This window comes from Myxocyprinus asiaticus, chromosome 22 (assembly GCF_019703515.2).
Source record: "Myxocyprinus asiaticus isolate MX2 ecotype Aquarium Trade chromosome 22, UBuf_Myxa_2, whole genome shotgun sequence".
Taxonomy (NCBI): domain Eukaryota; kingdom Metazoa; phylum Chordata; class Actinopteri; order Cypriniformes; family Catostomidae; genus Myxocyprinus; species Myxocyprinus asiaticus.
This window is the reverse complement of record NC_059365.1, coordinates 4733419-4753616: the sequence shown is the minus strand read 5'-3', so window position 1 is coordinate 4753616 and position 20198 is coordinate 4733419. Positions and strand designations below refer to the sequence as shown.

At 38.7% G+C, this 20198-nt stretch overlaps 1 protein-coding gene across 1 annotated transcript; it reads left to right on the top strand.

The window, feature by feature from the left end:
- The first annotated feature begins 647 nt into the window (after window positions 1-647).
- On the top strand, window positions 648-19748 carry rlim (ring finger protein, LIM domain interacting). Its single transcript, XM_051649443.1, has 4 exons — window positions 648-782; window positions 3233-3423; window positions 14671-14775; window positions 16174-19748. The coding sequence occupies exons 2-4, from the start codon at window positions 3255-3257 to the stop codon at window positions 17910-17912; spliced, it is 2013 nt and encodes a 670-aa protein (XP_051505403.1). The 5' UTR covers window positions 648-782; window positions 3233-3254; the 3' UTR covers window positions 17913-19748.
- Window positions 19749-20198: the final 450 nt, after the last annotated feature.

Here is a 20198-nt window from a genome sequence, read left to right as displayed (position 1 = left end):
TACTTTTTACAGTAAACTATTGTGAATGGTGCACTCAGTAACTTTTGTCTTTGTCATCTTGGACTTACACTGACACCTAGCGGCGTGGATGCAGATCATTTAAAATCAAAAGTTTTCAGATCCCATTGCAGAAATTTAGTATTCACAGTCAGCCATGATTACTTTAATCAATGAGTGAACTTGTCCAATAACAGGACAGTTACTGAGATTAAGCGAGTAGTTTTTGGCTGGTCGTGTGAATCTAATATGGCAGCCCCCATGTGTGGACCCTTTCCATGTAGAATAAAACAGCTTTTATAAGGTTACTGATATGACTGGAGTCTTCTATTTAATGAAAGTGCTCATGATTTTATACATATATTGCAAAATCAACACGTCTTTAGGAGTTAAACTTTTTTAATGAAGAAAAAATTACTGAGTGCACCTTTAAAAATATGGTGAAAAGCATACTCATCAACAAAAATCTCTGTACTTCCATTTGTATGTGGAACTAATACATTAATATTAATAATTGTATCATATATATATATACTTTATAACTCATGGCCATTGAAGTATATCATTATATCAAATCCACAGCAGAGGACGTCTTCCTTAAATCAGGACTTTTAGGTTGTGTTCCGTTTGTCCACAATCCCTCACACCGGAAACAGATTCGCTGTTGAAGAGACGCTTGCAAAAATGAACTCCTGAATAGCTGTCAAGATCATCACAGAAAAACTTCTAAAAGACGCACACAAAACTGTGACTAAATAAGCGAAAACATAGACACATATAATAAGGTATTTTTGTGTGTTTCTTAGTATTTCACCTGATCGTCGAATTGATTTAATGCTGTCTTTCTGTTTGCTGTTTTTATCTCATATCCTTGCTAACGTTAGCTTAGCGTTAGCATGCCCATTGTTTCTCTATGGGACTTGCGTGCTAACTGGAGCTCATGCTAAAGCTAGCGTTAGCCTTCATCCTTTGCTTCAGTTCACGGTTGCGAGAGGTTTGCCGTCACATATTGCGAAATACACTGTTGATGTAATATTGCTTTAATGTTGTGGCACATTCAAGAAATATTTAATATAATGTGGCGTTTACTTTGTTCATTATGTGCACTATCAAGGGCACATATAAAGGTTGTTTTTCTCAAACTCTTTAGGTGTAGCCGTTAGCCTGTTAGCTTCGCTGATGCCATTTTGTTTTCTGTCTCTGTTACGGTTGTGGGCTCATTATATCTGATCACAGTTTATCTCAGATTTTACGATGTTGTTCCATTGAATAAAGAAAATCAGCGATGATTTTTAGGTTATAAACTGTTTATTAAGCCGGCTAGTGACATGTAAATCAGTCTATCTACCTACCTACATACCTACCTTTAGAATAATGTACAGATTTGGCTGTTTCGGAAAGAAATTGGTACTTTAATTCACCAAAGTGGCATTACACTGATCACAAAGTATAGTCAGGACATTACTGATGTAAAAAACAGCACCATCACTATTTGAAAAAAGTCATTTTTGATCAAATCTAGACAGCAGTCATCACTCCAACACCTTATCCTTGAGTAATCATGTTAAATTGCTAATTTGGTTCTAGAAAATCACTTGCCATTATATCAAACACAGTTGAAAGCTATTTGGTTCATTAAATGAAGCTTAACATTGTCTTTGTGTTTGTTTTTGAGTTGCCCCAGTATGCAATAGACTGGCATGTCTTCAGGTCAATATTAGGTCAAAAATGGCAAAAAAGAAATAGCTTTCTCTAGAAACTCATCAATCTTTGTTTTGAGGAGTGAAGGCTATACAATGCTTGAAATGGCCAAAAAACTGAAGATTTCATACAAAGGTGTACACTACAGTCTTAAAAGACAAAGGACAACTGGCTCTAACAAGGACAGAAAGAGATGTGGAAGACCAGATGTACAACTAAACAAGAGGATAAGTACATCAGAGTCTCTAGTTTGAGAAATAGACGCCTCACATGTCCTCAGCTGACAGCTTCATTGAATTCTACCCGCTCAACACCAGTTTCATGTACAACAGTAAAGAGAAGACTCAGGGGTGCAGGCTTTATGGGAAGAATTGCAAAGAAAAAGCCACTTTTGAAACAGAAATACAAAAAGAAAAGGTTAGAGTGGACAAAGAAACACAGACATTGGACAACAGATCATTGGAAAAGAGTGTTATGGATCTTAACCCCATTGAGCTTTTGTGGGATCAGCTAGACTGTAAGGTGCGTGAGAAGTGCTCGACAAGACAGTCACATCTATGGCAAGTGCTACAGGAAGTGTGGGGTGAAATGTCACCTGAGTATCTGGACAAACTGACAGCTAGAATAACAAGGATCTGCAAAGCTGTCATTGCTGCACGTGGAGGATTTTTTAATGAGAACTCTTTGAAGTAGTTTAAGAAGTTCTGACATTTTTTTCAAATTGTAATAGTAATTTTTCATGTTATTAATGTCATAGTGATCAGCTGAATGCCACTGTGGTGAATAAAAGTGCCAATTTCTTTCCGTAATAGCAAAATCTGTACATTATTCCAAACTTTTGGCCGCCAGTGTATCTATCTGTCTGTCCTTACAAAAAGTACTGTAGCAGTACCATGATGGCATTACAATGCAACATTTATCATAATACATGTGCTATTGTACTGAATGATTACCATATTCATACATAATGGTGCTTCTAATAATACAATGTGTACCATTCATCCATCTATCATCGTAAAGTTCTGTGGTAGTGCCATGGTGGTGCAGTTATGGCTACTAGTGGTCGACCGATAGTGGATTTTGCCCATACCGATAACTAAGATGGTGGGAAAGGCTGATAGTTTTTAAAATTGATTTGAATTGTCAAAAAAGTGTCTTGTTCTTTCCTTACTATGACGTGCACAGACAAAGAGTCTTAAATGAATAATATCCCAGATGCAGTTTATTGTTCAACCAAAATCCAAAACATAACCAGAAAATTTGGTGCATAGCACAGGACTTTAAGTATAAACAAGCCTGAAACACAACGGGGACTCTTATTTTCAAATGACGAAATGATGAAAAAACTATCTGCAACTATTGCCATAGATTTTTGCTGATAACAATAGTTGCAAAAAGCAACTATCGGCACCGATTAATCGGTAAAACTGATACATCGGTCTACCTCTAATGGCATCCATGGACCTGCCATAACTGTTTGTCTGTATGTGAGTGTTTTGATTGAAACTGCTATGTTTTCTACTCTTGTGTACAGTTCGTAGTGAATCGGAGTAGTGATGGAGGGTCAGGATAATGCAGATCAAGTTGGCAGTGATCAGTCGGAAATACAGCGCAGGAGACAGCTGGATCGTCTGGCCCGAGAGGAGGCCTTCTACCAGTTTGTCAACAATCTAAGTGAGGAGGACTACAGGCTCATGAGAGACAACAATCTGCTTGGCACCCCTGGTAAAACCTTTTTCTGTTTGAGTATTAACATTATGCTTTGAGACTAATGGCAAAAGTGTTCTCTAGAGGCTTTTTTTGTCCGTCACATTTGGTATAACAATTATTTTTTTCAGTTTAGGTGTAAATGGTATTGAATTCATGTTTAGCTTGTGAGCAATTAATAATGGAAGTAAGGAAAATGTTAAAAGAGCACTTCACTTCATTTTCTCAGTGTGGTCTTACATGGCTCATTGTAGTAGCTGTTGGGTAGGCATGTGACGGTATCAAATTTTCACGATAATTGCTGAAGCTTTTATCACTGTATACGTAATATCACGATATTGAATTACATTACAAAAACGGGTTGAACGATAAACTTTATTGTTGTTCTCTTACAAACAAGTTTAATTACATTTTCAGTACCTAACTGGCCTTTTAAATGAACAGATCCCAGAATGTTTAAAAAACTACCATCAACACCATAGCCAAATATAACTTTATGTTGATGTCTTAAGGCTGATTTATACTTCTGCATTGAACCTATGGCGTAGGCTCCGCATAGTGGCCAATGCACTGGTTTGCATTTATATTTTTGTTAATGTCTGCGTCGTTCTGCAACTATACAGCCAAAATGCTAATTATACATTCATAAATAAACAGAAGTAATGTAATTTAGATTTAAAAGTATTTTTTAAATTGTTGGAGCATTATGAGTTGAAAGTATGTGAACATGTTGAAATGTAGGAACGTATTATTTATTATACATGTTGCCTGTATTGCAGGGAGCAAATAAACTAATAATACTGTTTGCTTGCTCTTGAGTCACTTAAATAATAATAAATACATACTTTGGCATTCTTTTGACGTTCTGTGCTGAAAAAGAAATCATCAAATTAATAACTATACCTCGCTTGGCGAACACTAAATGGGTGTCTTTTTAAAGACTTTACAATGCATATTGGCAATATAACCAACTCTTACCAGGTGCTTTTTAATTTGCTGACAAATTAGAAGTTTTCCATTTCCATAACTTATGAAATATGATTTAATGTGCACTCTACTGTCAAACATACGGTCAAATCATTGTGCAGATTGGAAAGTTCTCATGAGAGTAGAATACAACACCTATTATTTCACTTGCATATCAAATTAATACGAAGTAAAAGCCCTGATAGTAAAGCTTTTAGAGTTTATAAGCTGTAAACCGATATCTTTTGTTGCGTTTCACTTCATGAATCACAAACAGAATAAAAAAACAGCACATTATTCCAATTGAGACAATTGCTTTGATGGTCCCGAGTCCAAATACAGTGTGATATGATGCATAGATATTTAAATAATCTAGATAAAATGCGACGCTACCTTAGATATCGTTATCATCCTGTGTGGCGGTCTCTGGTTACAAAGTGCACCAATCACAGCTGTTGTGGTCTCCATGGACGCTATGCGCAGAAGAGGTACAAGTCAGGCTACGGGGGTTACCTACAGCACAAGTTCAATGCAGAAGTATAAATCAGCCTTTAATATTTAAATGGTTGTTATGCCACAGGGCCACTGATCATTACAGATCTTTACAGACCTACAACTTGTCTTGTTCAGGCTAAAGTTTTTTAATTTTTTTGGATTTTTTTCCAAAATTTGGAATGCCCAATTCCCAATGTGCTTTTTTTTTTTTTTTTTTTAAGTCCTCGTGGTCGCGTAGTGATTCGCCTCAGTCCGGGTGGCGGAGGACGAAGCTCAGTTGCCTCCGCGTTTGAGACGTCAACCCGCGCATCTTATCACTTGGCTTGTTGAGCGTGTTGCCACGGAGACATAGCGCGTGTGGAGGCTTCACGCTATCCACCGAGGCAACCACGCTCAACTCACCATTTGCCCCACCGAGAACGAACCACATTATAGCGACCACGAGGAGTTTACCCCATGTGACTCTACCCTCCCTAGCAACCGGGCCAATTTGGTTGCTTAGGAGACCTGGCTGGAGTCACTCAGCATGCCCTCCAGGGGTGGTAGCCTGCGTATTTTACCACTGAGCTACCCAGGCCCCCCTGTTCAGGCTAATGTTAATGTAAGGCAAGACTAATTTTATCAAGCCAGCTACTAGGCTGCAACAGTAGTATGCATGTTTTTTCTAGATAGCAAGCCAGTTGCTGATATATAGCTAGGCAACTACAAATTTCATAACTACAAGTTCACTCACACTTTATGGCAGTGTACGATTGTGTGGGGTTCTAACTTGAACTTAACATTGAAGTCATCATTGTGCCTCATTTCCATTATTATTATTACAGGACTTAGTAGTAGCTGATTACAACTGTATTGTAGTTGTTACAACAAGACGCAAACATTACTGTGTAGCTAGTGAAGTTTTAGCGAACTACTTTTTGGCCACTTGAAAGCAAGCTACACATTATCTACAAATGGCAACAACAGTTCACTCTCTTTGTTGTCTTAGTTGTCACTTAGCTAGTTGTCTCTTAGAGTGTTGTGTCTCAGTTTGGAAAAATGAGCAGAACTGTCACAACTTACCTATATCTCGCTGAACTGCACGGGATGATTGTCCCGCTGATGAGCAAACATGTTGAATGTTCTAATGTTTAGCTGCCACTTTTTTGCCACATTTTTTACACAAAGGGAAGCCATCTCTAAACAGCAATCCCTCTACATTTTTATAGAACACAAAATACTTCCACACTTCCGACTTATCCCTATTAGATGGCAAAAACAGGGTCGGCTGCATTCCTTCAGCCATGCTTCTCGTCCATGTTTCTTTTGTTTACATCAGAGTGCGCATGTGTCATTTGTGCAGCATTTGTGCGGCAATTGTGATTCGTTGATGGGGGGAATATCTACTGTGTAATCAGAAAAATCTAATCAATTTGCCTAAAAGGTAATCTAGAATCATTTATGGTATTTTAAAGTGCCCACGATAACAAAGTGCATGTTAATTACCATGATATGCTGTATTAAGGGGTGGTCACACTGCATTCACTTCCATTCAAAAACATCTGAAGGTGTTTACTAAAACCAGAAGCTCTCCTGCCTGACATCAAATCCTGGTCCGTTGCATTCTCTGAAAAAAATGTGCATGCTCAAAGCCTACTGTGACCACCCCTTTACTGAATACCATCACATGTCTACTGTTGGGTTTCAGTCAGCATCAAGAAACATGGCTCTTGCTTGCTTATAAGGTGGCTTATTAGAGCAAAATTATAGTCAGTAGGGCTGGGTATTGATACAGATTTCCCTATTCGATTTAATTCTGATTTCGATTCTATATCGATTCATATGCAGTTTACCCTAGGACTTTTTTCAGCAGCCGTGCTGTTGTGTGCTCGTCCACAAGTCCGCAAAGCCGCACCCGTATTAACGCGTGTTTGTGGAGGAATTGCTTAAAACAGGGGTGTCAAACTCAGTTTCAGCCTGGGCTACATCAGGATTTGTGCTCTCTAAGGGCCGGTTGGAAATCTGGCATCAGCACCTGCTTTGGTAGCACCCATGCAATTGCAAATAATATTATGTTATGGGCATTGAAATGCACATTTGACAGTACAGCATTGATTTTGAGGCTGGGATGCAGATATAAATGATGATATTAACAACAGTAACATCTTTGGAAAAAAATGAACACCTCATTTTTATAAGTTCTCCTTTACAGATTCCTTTCATTAGGCTCCTATATACTGATTAAACTGCAGTCATCTCTTGGGATTTTTGAAGGCAAACAAAACCACTTACAATCAGAGAGCATTACAAGAGTACAGATTTTATACAGAGGGAAAACTGATAGCTTGGTCCATAATAATTATGCAGATGTACCATAGTTCTTCCAAAGTATCCGTAGTTTTAACAATGATATTTGTAATAGTTCATGGTAACCATAAAAGCATGCATGGCTCCTCACTACCATGATTAGTAACTATGGTTTCTATATAAAGAACTATGGCATTTTTGTAATGGAAAAACAGCAGTCTTAATACATTTAGAAACTTTTTCTGCCACAATTACCATATTTAATACAGTACAGTCAGTGTTACTGCAGTAAATCCATGCAAATGTTTGTGATCTGAGAATTGAAAAGCCTTTAATTTGTTTTCTCCTGTTTTCTTTGTTGATGTCATTTTGAATGTTGAGGCTGTTTATTTTAAAGTAGTTTCATCACCGAAACATTTGGAGTTTTGCCACAGACAATTCTGTACTGCATTCAAAAGGGTTTCGCAATCCTCGTCGCGCAAAATGCATATAGGGGAAACAGTGATATGGGTACAGTTTAGATATAATGTCCCTTTTGCATACATATGAAAGAAATTCTCTCCCAGCTAATGCAGTTAATTATACAGCGGATCTTCTAACTAGGAAAACTACGGAAATATTCATTTTACTTATAATATTTTATTAGTTTTTCATCATTTTGGTCACATTTTAGCTTGTTAAAAATGAACAAATCCATATATTCAATCAATAAATATGATATTATATCGCATATATTATTTTTTGTTACATGTTTATTGTTTAATTGCATAATTTGTACTGTTATATTGATTTGTTGAACACATGCTAAAAACCAGAACTGTCTCTTTAAGAAATTCTATTCTAATATTCAGGCTGGCATGTGATATTTTGGGTCACTGACTTATTTCACAGTGCAATTTCTTCCTTTCTGTAGCTTTAAATATTCCTTAAAGAAATATTCCAGGTTCAGTGGAAGTTAAGCTCAATCGAAAGCATTTGTGCAGGGCTCCAGACTGCGAATAAAATGGTTGCAAATGCGACCAAAAATAATTACGTGCGACTAGAGCTCTGTTATGTTAATTTGACCCCAAACAGGCGTGTTTCAAAGGGATATACGGACGCTAAGCGCAGCACTTCAATGTGGCAACAAATAAATATTCAAGAAATAAGTTGAGATGAGCTCACTGCACAAAACAGCAAACATAGCGTGAGCCATAATGTTAAATTCGTGCAAAGATACATATTCACAACTGAGTTTACTTGAAATTAATTAATAAAAGGTGTTCTAAAACATTCCAATTAGTTACAAAACCATTATTGAGTGTTATAGAGCATAATGAATATTACAACTTGAAGGGAGAACTTGGGATATTTATTTCAATAACACTTTATATATATATATATAAATATTGATTTTTAAAACTAATCCGATTAATCGGTTAATCTATTGACCGTCGGGACTCCCTGCTGATTTAATGGTTTCAGCACCTGGAAAAGCACTTCAAAACTGTTGAAAAAAAATCGTTCTCATCAAATGACCAATGAGCTGCTGAAATTACTGAAGAACTGACAAGACGTCAAGCTAATCTGAACATTATTTTCATCAGCGATCGCACTCAGCTGCATATCATCACAAATGCAGACTGCAATCCATAGTGATTCTGTCACCAAGCGTTTTTCCTGGGATTTCCTGGGGTTCTTTTACACTAAAATGGCAAATGAAATCAGAAAGTGGAGGCACTATAGTCTGTTTTTAAGGAAAGTAATTTCTTTATTCACTGAAAGCTGCATATGGACATGCACGTTCTACGGCAAGCCTCGGGGATAAATACACAATCACACACTTTCACAAGGTAAAGTTACTCCATGAATCACATGCTAAATCACTCTATTACAACTGTTTGTTTACATGTTCATTGTACTCCTTTTGTTATTTTTGCGAGCTCCACTTGACACTTAATCAGAGAGAGAGAGAGAGATCCGAGTCAATGAGCCCGTTTACATGCACACCAATATGCTGATTACTCTCTAAAATCAGCTTATTTAAAAAATTGGATAAGGCGAGAAATCCGCGTTTACATGAAATTTGAAATAATCGCGTTATTCTTTGCTTTTGACGTCAAACCGTGAGGAGGCCAGTAAGAACGCCGGTTAAGGTGCTTACATAAAAAGCAAAATCGGCGTAATGGGCAAAAAGTTACCCGTGTTGACGGTTTATTCTTACGCCGTTTATGACCTTACACCGATAAAGGAACGCCGTTTATTGCGTTTACATGACCACACACGTTGTCGCTGATTACACATAATCAGTGTAAATACGTGCATGTAAACACGCTCATTGTCTGTCTTCCCTCCACCATTTTTTGTCAGCAACCTCTGACTGAAGAGAGCAATATCTCAGCAAAACAATCCCCAAGTGTGACAACCTCAACCAAAATCTAGTTGTTTGGAATCTGCTAGTGTGACGCCAGTATAAAGGCCCCGATATACTTCCACAGAAGTTGTTCGTTCTTCTTTCAGGGGTAAAAAGAAGTTCTAAACAGCCGAGCAACAGTATACTGTTTGCGAACATTCAGACACCTGCCACACCGCTGTGGGAGGCGTTTAGAAGTACATTTAAATATGAGGACACCAGCTCGCTAATAACTCTGCACACTGGTGTGTTCACATTGACTGATTTTGACTGACTGAACAACATAAACAAAATCAGCTGTCAGCCTCAAGGTAGGTGAAGCTTCAGGTTACACCTACCTATGACGTTGACCAATGGCAGTAAAGAAGCCGGGTAAAAAAAATTAAAAATGAAAAAACACCATCTTTTTTTGGCCAGATTTTATTCTAAATGACGTCGCACCCTTTCGGTCTTCGATTTCGTTGGAAGTAAACTCAGCAAAAATAGAAACATCCCTTTTTCAGGACACTGTATTTTAAAGATAATTTTGTCAAAATCCAAATAACTTTACAGATCTTTATTGTAAAGTGATTTAAACAATGTTTTCCATGCTTGTTCAATGAACCATAAACAAATAATGAACATGCACCTGTGAAACGGTTGTTAAGACACTAACAGCTTACAGACGGTAGGTGAATAAGGTCACAGTTATAAAAACTTAGGACAGTAAAGAGACCTTTCTAGTGACCCTGAAAAACACCAAAAGAAATATGCCCAGGGTCCCTGCTCATCTGCGTGAACGTGCATTAGGCATGCTGCATGGAGGCATGAGGACTGCAGATGTGGCGAGGGCAATAAATTGCAATGTCCGTACTGTGAGACGCCTAAGACAGCGCTACAGGAAGGACAGCTGATCGTTCTCGCAGTGGCAGACCACGTGTAACAACACCTGCACAGGATCGGTACATCCGAATATCACACCTGCAGGATAGGAACAGGATGGCAACAACAACTGCCCGAGTTACACCAGGAACACACAATCCCTCCATCAGTGCTCACACTGTCCGCAATAGGCTGAGAGAGGCTGGAATGAGGGCTTGTAGGCCTGTTGTAAGGCAGGTCCTTACCAGACATCACCGGCAACAACGTCACCTATGGGCACAAACCCACCTTCGCTGGACCAGACAGGACTGGGAAAAAGTGCTCTTCACTGATGAGTCGCAGTTTTGTCTCACCAGGGGTGATGGTCGAAGGAATGAGCGTCACGCTGAGGCCTGTACTGTGGAGCGGGATCGATTTGGAGGTGGAGGGTCCCTCGTGGTCTGGGGTGGTGTGTCACAGCATCATCGGACTAAGCTTGTTGTCATTGCAGGCAATCTCAATGCTGTGCATTACAAGGAAGACATCCTTCTGCCTCATGTGATACCCTTCCTGCAGGCTCATCCTGACATTAGTCTCCAGCAAGACAATGCCACCAGCCATACTGCTCGTTCTGTGCATGATTTCCTGCTAGACAGGAATGTCAGTGTTCTGCCATGGCCAGTGAAGAGCCAGGATCTTAATCCCATTGAGCACTTCTGGGACCTGTTGGATTGGAGGGTGAGGGCTAGGGCCATTCCCCCCAGAAATGTCCGGGAACTTGCAAGTGCCTTGGTGGAAGAGTGGGGTAACATCTCACAGCAAGAACTGGTAAATCTGGTGCAGTCCATGAGGAGGAGATGCACTGCAGTACTAAATGCAGCTGGTGGCCACACCAGATACTGACTGTTACTTTTGATTTTGACCCCCCTTTGTTCAGGGACACATTATTCCATTTCTGTTACTCACATGTCTGTGAGACTTGTTCAGTTTGTGTCTTAGTTGTTGAATCTTTTTATGTTCATACAAATATTTACACATGTTCAAGTTTGCTGAAAATAAAAGCAGTTGAAAGTGAGAGGACGTTTCTTTTTTTTTGTTGCTGAGTTACAATCTGTGCCTTAAGGCACTTACCGTCAGAGTGAATGGGGCCAGTCCAAGAATGCTAAAATACACACTGTTTCAAAATTATAGCCACAAGATAATGATATCCATATTAACACGATTTTAGAGTGATAAAATCGCTTGCTACCCCTTCCGGTGTGAATTTACATCCAATATGACAACTTTGTTGCCATGACTGACAAAATGCTGGTAAGTTCTGAAAGTGATTATCACATTAAAGTCATGTAGAACAGAGATTTTATCAAACTTGTATAATGTTTGTCTTGTGGCTTTTCTTTTAAAAAGCTTGTATTTTAACAATTATGGACTCTTCCCATACACTTCTGTTGTAAGTAACTGTAACCACGATTTAGTTTTTTTTTTTTTTTTAGTTTTTTAAATAAATGAATACATTTTTTTTTCCAGTGTAGTGAGTTATGACTGAGCTGACACTTTTGTGCATACTTTTTTATATTTCTCTCATGGGCCACCAATCAGAATTCAGTTGGTAGCAGAAGGATGAACTATTGAGCATTTTAGGCCCTGTTCACACTTAGTATGAACATACATCTTGGGTGATCACAAATGTCCAGTTGGGACAGATTGTGGTTTATGCCTGGTGTTAAAGGGATAGTTCACCCAAAACACAAACTTAAGATTTTTAGAAGAACATGTCCTCTCTGTAGGTCCATACAATGCAAATGAAGGTGTCCAAAACTTTGAAGATCCTAAAAGCAGCATAAAAGTAATCTATAAGACTCCAGATATTTAAACAATGTCTTCTAAAGCAATCCAATCGATTTTGTGTGAAACCAGACCAAAATATAACTCCTCTTACATTGTACATCTAGTCATTGCAGTCTCTAGACATGATCATGATTTCAAGCTTGATTACACTCCCTAGTGCTTGATGCATGTGCAGGTCTCTTCTCACCCAAAACCAACTGGATTGCTTCAGAAAAAGACATTGATTAAACCACTGGTCCAAAAGGGGGCGTGAGCTCCAAATCGGCATTAAATATATAGGGAGCTCCTAACCTAACCCTTTTCCTAACCTTAACCCTTTTGGAGTTGGCGCAACCCCCTTTTGGAGTAACCCAGCACTCTTTTGTTGATTCCGCCCCAATTTGGAGGTTTCCGGCCTGCAGCTATACTTACTTGGTTAATACAGGTACTCCACTAAAATGGAGAATTCTGCTCAAAATGTTGCGTTTGTGCTTAGATTAAATTTCAATTTCACGCATTCTCTTTTATGACTTTTTTGCGGATAATTATCATGCAGTAGCACACTGACATAGTGATTGATGTATGTCGTCATGAAATCAGAGACCCTCCCGTCCAAATCCAAACACAAGTCGTCACAGGAGACTCATTTAAGCGACTAGGTGTAAACTGCTATGTGTCTCACCGGACCACATGCGATTGGTTCACCGGAGACACATCGTAATACTAGGTGGAAACGGGGCCTTTCTTTCATGAAACACAAAACGAATTGTTTGGCAGAACTTCTGAGCTGCTCTTTTCAATAGAACAAAAGTAACTGGTGACCCCATCTGTCAGACTTCTTAAAGTACCATGTAGCCATATATTCCGGGTCTTACAGTCTGAAGCCAAGTGAAACCTTTGTGTTCGTTAATCTGGGAAAAGTTTGCTCTCGATTGTACCTCTTAAATCGTATTCACACTTGTACATATTTAAACGTGGCTCCTCAAGATGCCTCATGCCAAGTTTTTGACGTCAGTGATTTCAGTCATCATTGGTTATCACTTGTGTCATGAGAGTGCGACAATTTGTTTTAAATTGAGTGCAAGCATTAATGATATTTGAGAGCTTCATGTGTCTACAATTTTATCTCCAGAACATATTGTAGCATCCATTTGTTGATCTTGAAATTGGGTACCAAGTCTTTTTGTAAGCACAGATATTCCTATTTAGCTTTACATTTTATTTTCAAAGAAGCACAAACTTATGAAGACACCCAATCCATTTCTGTCCCAGGACAGTGGAAAGGAATGCTATTTTGGAGCATCCTTTAGCCATGCACCCTTCCAGAAGATGGCATTGAATGGACATTTCTTGTCCTGGTAAGTCTGGTGGTTTTCAGTACTGTCCTGTTGCTGTTTTTTATGAGAAGTCTTTCTGGACAGCTACTGTATAAAGACATCATTTATTTAGTTTTAAACTTGTAAATACAATTTTAAAGTGAAATTCTGCATATCCGACTTTGTCTTAAGAAATGACACTAAGAAACACCTTGTCAGTGTCAACCTTTTTTTGTCTTGGCCAAAAAAAAAGTCTCATACTCTAATATTTTGTTGGACCGCCTTTAGCTTTGATTATGGTGCACATTCGTCGTGGCATTTTTCGACAACCTTATGCAGTGTCACAACAATTATTCCTGATTATAGTTGCATTAACTTTTAGCCGAGATCTTGTATTGACGACGGGAGAGTCGAACCACTCCGTAAACTCTTCTCCAGCACATCCCAAAGACTTTCAATGGGGTTAAGGTCAGGAATCTGTGGTGGCCAATTCATGTGTGAAAATGATTCCTCATGCTCCCTGAACCATTCTTTCACAATTTGAGCCCGATGAATCTTGGCATTGTTGTCCTGGAATATGCCTGTACCGTTAGGGAAGAAAAAATCCATTGATGGGATAACCTGATCATTCAGTACATTCAGGTAGTCAGCTGACCCAAAAAAGGCAGGAAAATTGATGTTCTTAGATAAAGAGGCAGGTAAAGTGTATATGTGTTAGATATTTTCACAAATTTGAATTAATCTTTTTAATGAGTTCTGGACTACTGGCATTATGCTGGAAATATCGTATTTTCACTATACAAGTCGAAAGTCGGATATACAGCATTTTGCTGCATTCAGTTGTTATTTGTAAACGTGTAGTATCAGTATCGGATTAATCAGGTTGTTTTCTTTGTTGTGTAAGCCATTTATTTCTTAATAAAAAGATTTGAGTCTTGTTGATTCTTTATTTAAATCTCCAATTTAAACCAATTGAAAAAGGTCCCACTGGAGAAACATTGAATGTAATAAAAGTATTGTCTGTAATTGAACACAGCGCTCAATGCATTTATAAAAATCTGCTTAATGACATTACACAAGTCTTTTTTATCCTTTCTATGGCATCTGGTGTGAACACATTTCTAACTCATATTTCTTTGTCAGGTGAAATTACAGCAGACGAACTGTTGAGTCGTCTTCGGCAAGTCAAGGATGGCCCTGAGCCGCCGAGCAGTGGCACCACTGAGGAGAGGAGTGAAGGGCCAAGTGGTAAGTTGACTGGATATTTTCCTGTTTGTAAAGAGCCCATATCATCCAGGTGTTTTCTTTGTTATAGAGCTTGTAAGTCGCTTTGGATAAAAGCGTCTGCCAAATGAATAAATGTAAATAGAGCTGTACAGCCTAGGTGTCAATTTATAGGCCAACCTGTAAAGCCATTTGCAATGGCTTCCTTTGGTAATTTCATATGGGTTTTTAGAATGGTAGTTTTGGATTTATGAGTAGGGTTGGTGTTTGTACAATAATTTAACCATTCCGGTTTCTTAAGGGTTCTATTAATGAATATTTTGCTCTTTTATGAAAGAAATATTTGGAAATAAGAAATGCCATTTTTATTGAATTTACTGCCCTCAGCAGCCAAATAATGAGATGATTTCAGATCTCGACAGAGCAGATATAAGAAATCAAAAATAAACTTAAAACAATATTTGTAAATGGTTTCTTTACACAAACGTTTTACAGGCATAAATGCAGTCCAGTAATTGATCCTAACTAGGGCTAACGATTTAATGCATTAATTTAGTGAGATTTAATTATGTGAAAAATAACACATTAAAAAATTCACGCAAACAATCACGCCTCTGAACTGTATGTACATTTTTCAAAGTTTCAATCTACATTTAACTTGACACAGCTTCCTAAAAACACATGACTCGAGGCACTGAAAACTAGTGAGACCAAAATAATAAGCTCCAAAAGCGTCCATCTGACACATGAGTATATGGACCAACAATTAAAAATAGAGCAGAGGGAATCAGGCCAAAAATAAGGTTATGTTCAATGATATGGAACAAACAATATATATATATATATATATATATATATATATATATATATATATATATATATATATATATATATATATATATATATATATATATATATATATATATATATATATTTTTTTTTTTTTTTTTTTTTTCTAAATGCTTTACTTGTCTGTTGCTACAATATTATGTAATGTATTTGAATTATAATATTTATTAGGCTTATATATTATATTTATAATTATTTGAATTATTCTAAATAGTGGTTATTTCGGGGCCTTTCTCAGTAAATATTGGTATGCGGATTATTGCGATTAATTAATTAATGGACACCTCATTTATTTAATGCAATTAATAATAAAATGGATTAACAGCCATAATCCTAACTGTATATTATATAAAAATTACATGACTAATTTTTTGTATAGCAAAATTTGAAAGTCTTCAAGTAATTTTAACCACAGACCTTATTTTGCTCATAAATACCTATATAAAAATCCTGAGGGAACCAGTGGTTCGAAAATGCAAATTGTCTTTTAGGTTTTTCAGGACTATAGCCTGACCAGCTCTATTCTGTCCTGTTTTAATAATTTCTTTAAACTAATTTTGTTGTTATTCACAGCAACAGAGTCAGAGGGCACTGAGGAAAACCCCAGTGGGGAGACTCTTCTGGACTGGCTTAACACAGTACGACAGACGGGTAATACAACAAGGAGCGGTTACCGGGGTAACCAGTCATGGCGGGCTGTAAGCCAAACCAATCCCAACAGCGGAGATTTCCGCTTCAGCTTGGAGATCAATGTCAATCGCAACCTAGCTGAACAGCAAACGCAGACCGAGAGACTGGAAGGGGGCCAGGAACAACCAGATGTCCCCATGTCTGATCCTGAAAGTCTTGTGGAGATGGCAGAGGTGGTTGAGGAACCAGTGCTGGATGAGTTGGCTGTTATAGTAGATCCAGAGCTACAAGTTCCCAGCACCCTGTCTTTAAACAGGGACAATAGGGCACCAACTCCGCCAGCTTCAACTCCGCCAGCTTCAACTCCGCCAGCTTCAACTCCGCCAGCTTCAACTCCGCCAGCTTCAACTCCGCCAGCTTCAACTCCGCCAGCTTCAACTCCCCCAGCTTCAACTCCCCCAGCTTCAACTCCCCCAATCTTGCCTCCAGTGGAGCAACCACGCAGGGGTCAAATAAGGGCTCGCAGCAGAAGCCCAGAGCAGCGACGGACAAGGGCTCGCACTGCAAGAGGTCGTTCACCTCTCAACCTCGAAAGATTGGATGGACTTCCTCCTACTCAGCATGGACTACCTAATCGCAATTCGGAGACCCTTCCTGAGGTGGAGGGAAGCTCAAGGACTCGGCAACTGTTTTTGTCTCGGCAGAGCACCGTAGAAGCTGAATCTCAAGAATCGGGAGCAGAAGCCCCCGAGGCACCACAGGAAAGAGAGGCACCTGCTGGAGAAGCAGGAGCTTCAGGTCGACGTCCTCCAACCATAATGCTGGACTTGCAGGTACGTAGGGTACGTCCTGGAGAGTACCGTCAGAGAGACAGCATTGCCAACCGGACAAGGTCTCGGTCGCAGACCTCCAACAACACTCTATTATATGAGACTGAGCGTGGGGGCTTCCGCCGGACCTTCTCCCGTTCTGAACGGGCGGGAGTGAGGACGTACGTCAGCACCATCCGCATTCCTATTCGCAGGATCTCAGATACCGGACTTGGGGAAGCCACTTCTCTGGCTCTGCAGTCCATGATTCGGCAGATCATGACTGGCTTCGGGGAACTTAGCTACTTTATGGACTCGGACTACTCTGAGTCGAGCCGTGAAGACAACCCATCAGCAGACCTTGTGGATGCACTGGGCAATCCTGATGCTTCTACTGAAACTGCTTCTTCTGAAGCAGATTCCTTTGTTCCTGGAGCTGGAAGCTCTGACCAGGATGGTTTGGAGGCACGGACAGAGGAAATGGAAGTGGAAGGTGGAGTGCCCGGCGCTGCAACTCCTCTTGAAAACAGAGCCAGACCACGTGCACCCATTAGCCTGGATGAGACTGGATCTCTTCCCTTTCTACGACTTGCGCACTTCTTCTTGCTAAATGAGGATGATGATGATCAGCCTAGAGGCCTCACCAAAGAACAGATCGACAACCTCTCCACGCGAAACTTTGGCGAGAGCGATGCGCTTAAAACCTGCAGTGTCTGCATTACGGAGTACGCCGAAGGCAACAAGTTGCGGAAGTTGCCCTGCTCGCATGAGTACCATGTGCACTGTATTGACCGCTGGCTTTCAGAAAACTCAACCTGCCCGATCTGCCGCAGGGCGGTTCTTGTGTCCACCAACCGAGAGAGTGTCGTCTAGCCAAAACTGGTTCGGTGGCACTCTGACATGTTTCTTGCCTCTCTTTCCTTCCCTTTACATTTAGTACCTAGTTATTTGAGGACTGTCATGCAGATTTTTCAGTACATCCTATATGAAGCCATCAAGTTTTACCAGATTCGCTGGAGTTGGCCAGGAACAAGTTTGTTTTCAAACTAAAAATGAGTGTATTCTGACTCATCTTGCGATGGAATAAATTTTGATTCAAGACAAAACAGACGTAGACCATGCTGCAAGCCCTGATCATTCACTTGTATTGAAAATCAACAATGTCATTCAACAACATTATATGATGGGCAACGTTCATACGCGTTCATACTATACAGATTTGAATTTTAAAGTTAGTATTCCATAACAGATTCCAACAAAAGATTGTGTTTAAATAAAACGTAACAATTTGATAACATTGCACACCTGTAAGCTTGAAGAATAGTGACTAGTAATCAAACTTTAATCACTTGAGACAAATGCAATTCGATTGGAAGATAGTCCCAACTTTTAAACAGTGCTGCGGTTATTAAAACTATTATTATTTTTTTCATACAGTGTTGGTTGTGTTTCAGTATGAAAGCATGGTCTGTTTTGTACCAGTTCCCCAATTGTCGTAAATGTCCATGTATAGATAAACAGTAGGAAATTCAAGTTCTGAATTTAATAGGATTTGGTATTTTAAAGTGTTCTGTTATGCTGGTTTTTGAAACTATGTTTTCAGACACTTTCCAAACACACAAAAAGCTGTAAATATGCTACACAGATCCATCAGGTTTAATTTCCCCCCAATTTTTACTATTATACCAGATGGCTGACTCAAACTTATTTCATATATCTCAAGAAATACAACAAACTTGGCTACATAAAGGCAATGTTTTGGAATGCTTATAGGGAAAATGTAAAGGAAGTTTTGACGTTGACTTGTATGTTGTAGTCTGTAAATATTAACATTCAAAATGAAGATTTAAACCGAAGTTTTCTAACAGTTCTGTACATGGAAAAATAGTAACATTTATCTTTAATGCGGAGGAAATTATTTTTCTCATTATGTAATGGTTGGTTTATATGGGTGCTAATGTCCTTAGTCCCATTAGAGTAAAGAAATGCAGTGTTATTATCTAGGAACTATATATGAAATACCTGTTTTCATTGTTTCTGTGTTGACTTTAAAAGCCTGACCCTAACCTAAACATAATATCCCCAACCATGAGTTACATCAGCATTTCATATATTGTAAGCAAGCAAACTGTTGTAAATGCATATTATTGCAAATCAGTTCTGAGGTCAATAGAATTGATTAATTTTGTCTTGATATTTATAGGTTATATTTTTGACTCATTTTCTTAGTCATTTTTGACTAGCTTCCAATGTTTAAAATGAATAAAATTATTTCCTCACCTGTCCATTGCTCTGTGGCCTCACCAGTGTCCCGTCATATTAAGTGCTGCTTAAATCATAGCTCTGTTATCACAAAATTAAGTTAAGCAATACCTCCTGCTCTTAAACAACTCAAGAATATGCTGTGAAAAGTTTATTACCCAACACTGGTTCTGCACACCCTTGACATATTTATTTATTTTTTTGCAAGGTTTGGTTCAAGGTTTGAGCTTTAATGAATAATTGATTTTCCAGAAGTTTTTCAGTTTTGGATTGGATGAGTTCGCCAGGTGTCATTTCCTTGTACCACACCACTGCTTGCTGCACAGATATTGCACACTTTCCACAGTCTGCTTGGCCGAAAGGTGGCTACAACTTGGATCAGTCTGTTCTGGCTTCATCAAGCCATAATGTTATTTGTATAGTACAATAAAGATATGTACAGCAACACTACTGGAATGGTTTGTCATAGCATACTCAATACTACAATGATGCATACTTACAGTCGTACTTTACAAATGTTGTTTGCAGTTTAAATAATAAAGAAGCCTAATTTTTTCACTTTGCAGTGATGAGAGTTTTTACATTACAGTAAGCTACTGTACCTACTTATTGACATGAAATGCAAAAAAATCTTAAATGATATTTATGTTGAAAAGTACAATTGTAAGTATAGTTTATGGTAATATTTTTGTAATTAACTCAATTTATGTTGATTTAAAGCTTTTTCGGTGTTGAAATACTTTCTCCTACCCCAGCTTAACATGCAGAGACAACTATAAGTAAGAAATCAGCAAGTTAATGTTCTTGAAAACTAAACACTGTCTCTAGGGCTATAAAAATACCTATCTTTTGAGCGACATGTCCAGCCCCACACAATAACATTGACTCAACCAATGG

Coding starts and splice junctions, on each gene's coding strand:
- rlim (XM_051649443.1), top strand. CDS start 3,255: ATGGAGGGTCAGGATAATGCAGATCAAGTTGGCAGTGATCAGTCGGAA. Junction 3,424..14,670: donor CAATCTGCTTGGCACCCCTG/GTAAAACCTTTT, acceptor TTTCTTTGTCAG/GTGAAATTACAGCAGACGAA. Junction 14,776..16,173: donor GAGGAGTGAAGGGCCAAGTG/GTAAGTTGACTG, acceptor TGTTATTCACAG/CAACAGAGTCAGAGGGCACT.